This window comes from Benincasa hispida, chromosome 3 (genome assembly GCF_027475165.1).
Source record: "Benincasa hispida cultivar pf3 chromosome 3, pf3_genome.v1.1, whole genome shotgun sequence".
Taxonomy (NCBI): Eukaryota; Viridiplantae; Streptophyta; class Magnoliopsida; order Cucurbitales; family Cucurbitaceae; genus Benincasa; species Benincasa hispida.
Window position 1 is genome coordinate 57,523,980 of NC_143480.1, and position 1,778 is coordinate 57,525,757.

At 33.2% G+C, this 1,778-nt stretch overlaps 1 protein-coding gene across 1 annotated transcript; it reads left to right on the forward strand.

Annotated features, from left to right (window-relative positions):
• The first annotated feature begins 763 nt into the window (after positions 1–763).
• LOC120073616 (mitogen-activated protein kinase kinase kinase 20-like) lies at positions 764–1,174 on the forward strand. The gene has a single exon (XM_039026425.2). The coding sequence runs from the start codon at positions 764–766 to the stop codon at positions 1,172–1,174; it is 411 nt and encodes a 136-aa protein (XP_038882353.2).
• Positions 1,175–1,778: the final 604 nt, after the last annotated feature.

Here is a 1,778-nt window from a genome sequence, read left to right on the forward strand (position 1 = left end):
AATTTTAGTTTTATTAAAACAAAGAATATAATCATTTTATTTATTTTTTAAAGAAGATTTAAAATTTAAATCCTAAGCATGAGCCTTAAGTAGTAAGTACACAACTTGCCACCAAAAAAAAGAAAATCGGAGAACTCCATTTGACATGTTGGAGCCAAAATTTAGTGTTGTTGAAGAACCTCTCTACAAAATCATCCTCTTCCGATCGACGCCAATGCCTCAAGGCCAAAAGGGGCATTCTCAAATGTGCGAAAGATCACAAATCCTAACAATAACCACATCCATCACTGACCTTTCCCCAACTCTCATGGTTCCTCTGGGTCTCGTGGTGCCCTACTCGGAAAAGGTGGTTTTGGCCCTGTTTTCTTGGCCGATATCGATGGAGACTTTTTCATCGATTCACTTTTTGATCATGATTATCTTCTTTTTCATCCTCAAATTGCCGTCAAATCTTCATTCCTGGAACATTCCTCTTCGCTTCGATTTGAGAAGAAGGTACTTGATGATTTAAAGTCTTGTTCTGATGTAGTGCGATGTTATGAAGATGAAATAAACAAACAGTGAATATGGTAAACATGTGTATAATTTGCTTTTGGAGTATTGTTTTGGCGGTAACTTGTATGATCGTATTACAAAGTTTGGACCTAAAGGCTTGCCAAAATCGGAAGTTCATCGGTACACAAGAGATATTGTATATGGAATTGTCTCTATTCATGGTTGTTGATATATTCATTGTGATATTAAACCAGAAAACATACTTTTGATGTCGAGTATTGATCATGGAGGTTGTTTGATGGTGAAGATAGCTGATTTTGGATTGGCTATGAAAATGACTGATGTTAGGACCATTGGTGAAGAAGATGGTATTGGAGGAACAAGATCGTATCTAGCGCCAGAATTGGTGACTAATAATTATCCTGATTGGTCTATTGACATATGGGCACTTGGATGTGTAGTGTTGGAGATGTTGACAGGAAAAAGAGTGTGGGGTTCCAAAACTTGTGATCTTGATTTGCTCACTTACATTTGCTATAGTAACGAGTTGCTAGAAATTCCAAATGAACTATTGCCCGTGGCAATTGATTTCTTGAGAATATATTTGATAAGAAACCCTAACAAAAGATCATCTGCTTGGTTGTTGCTTGGTCATCCATTTAGTTGTGATTTTTCTTGATCATTTATAAAAGTAACATTGATTATTGATGTATTATTTATGTCTAGTTCTACATTTTAATTGATTGGATGAATGTATATAATTCTTCTTATTACTTATTTGATATTATCTTTTCTTTTTCTTATGGGATCACAATTTTGTAGTACTAAAAAATAAGAGTCAACTTAAAGGTATAAGGAAAATGAGGGCGTAGACATCTAAGATTCTTAATCTAATCAAACAAAACTTAAAATTTCAATTTTGCATGATCGAGATTAGGGTTTATGTGTTTAGGCTATTGATTTGTTTAAAATGGAGTTCTTTATGGGTTTTGGTTGTTTCTTTTCCCGTATTATATTATATTATATAATTACTAGTACATTAAATATCTTATTTTGTAAACGAAAATATAAAGATATAGTCCACCAATTTTATATTACTTAATTCTCCGTCTATTTGGTCATGTTTTTGGGATGTACATGAAGGAACTCCGTTTACAGAGAATCTTTGAGCGGAAGCGGATCGTCCAAATCTCATTGTGAATGAACTCATACATTTACAGTCATATATAATAGATTATGCATCAAACTTAAATTACATCATGCTTTCTAATTAAAAACAAATG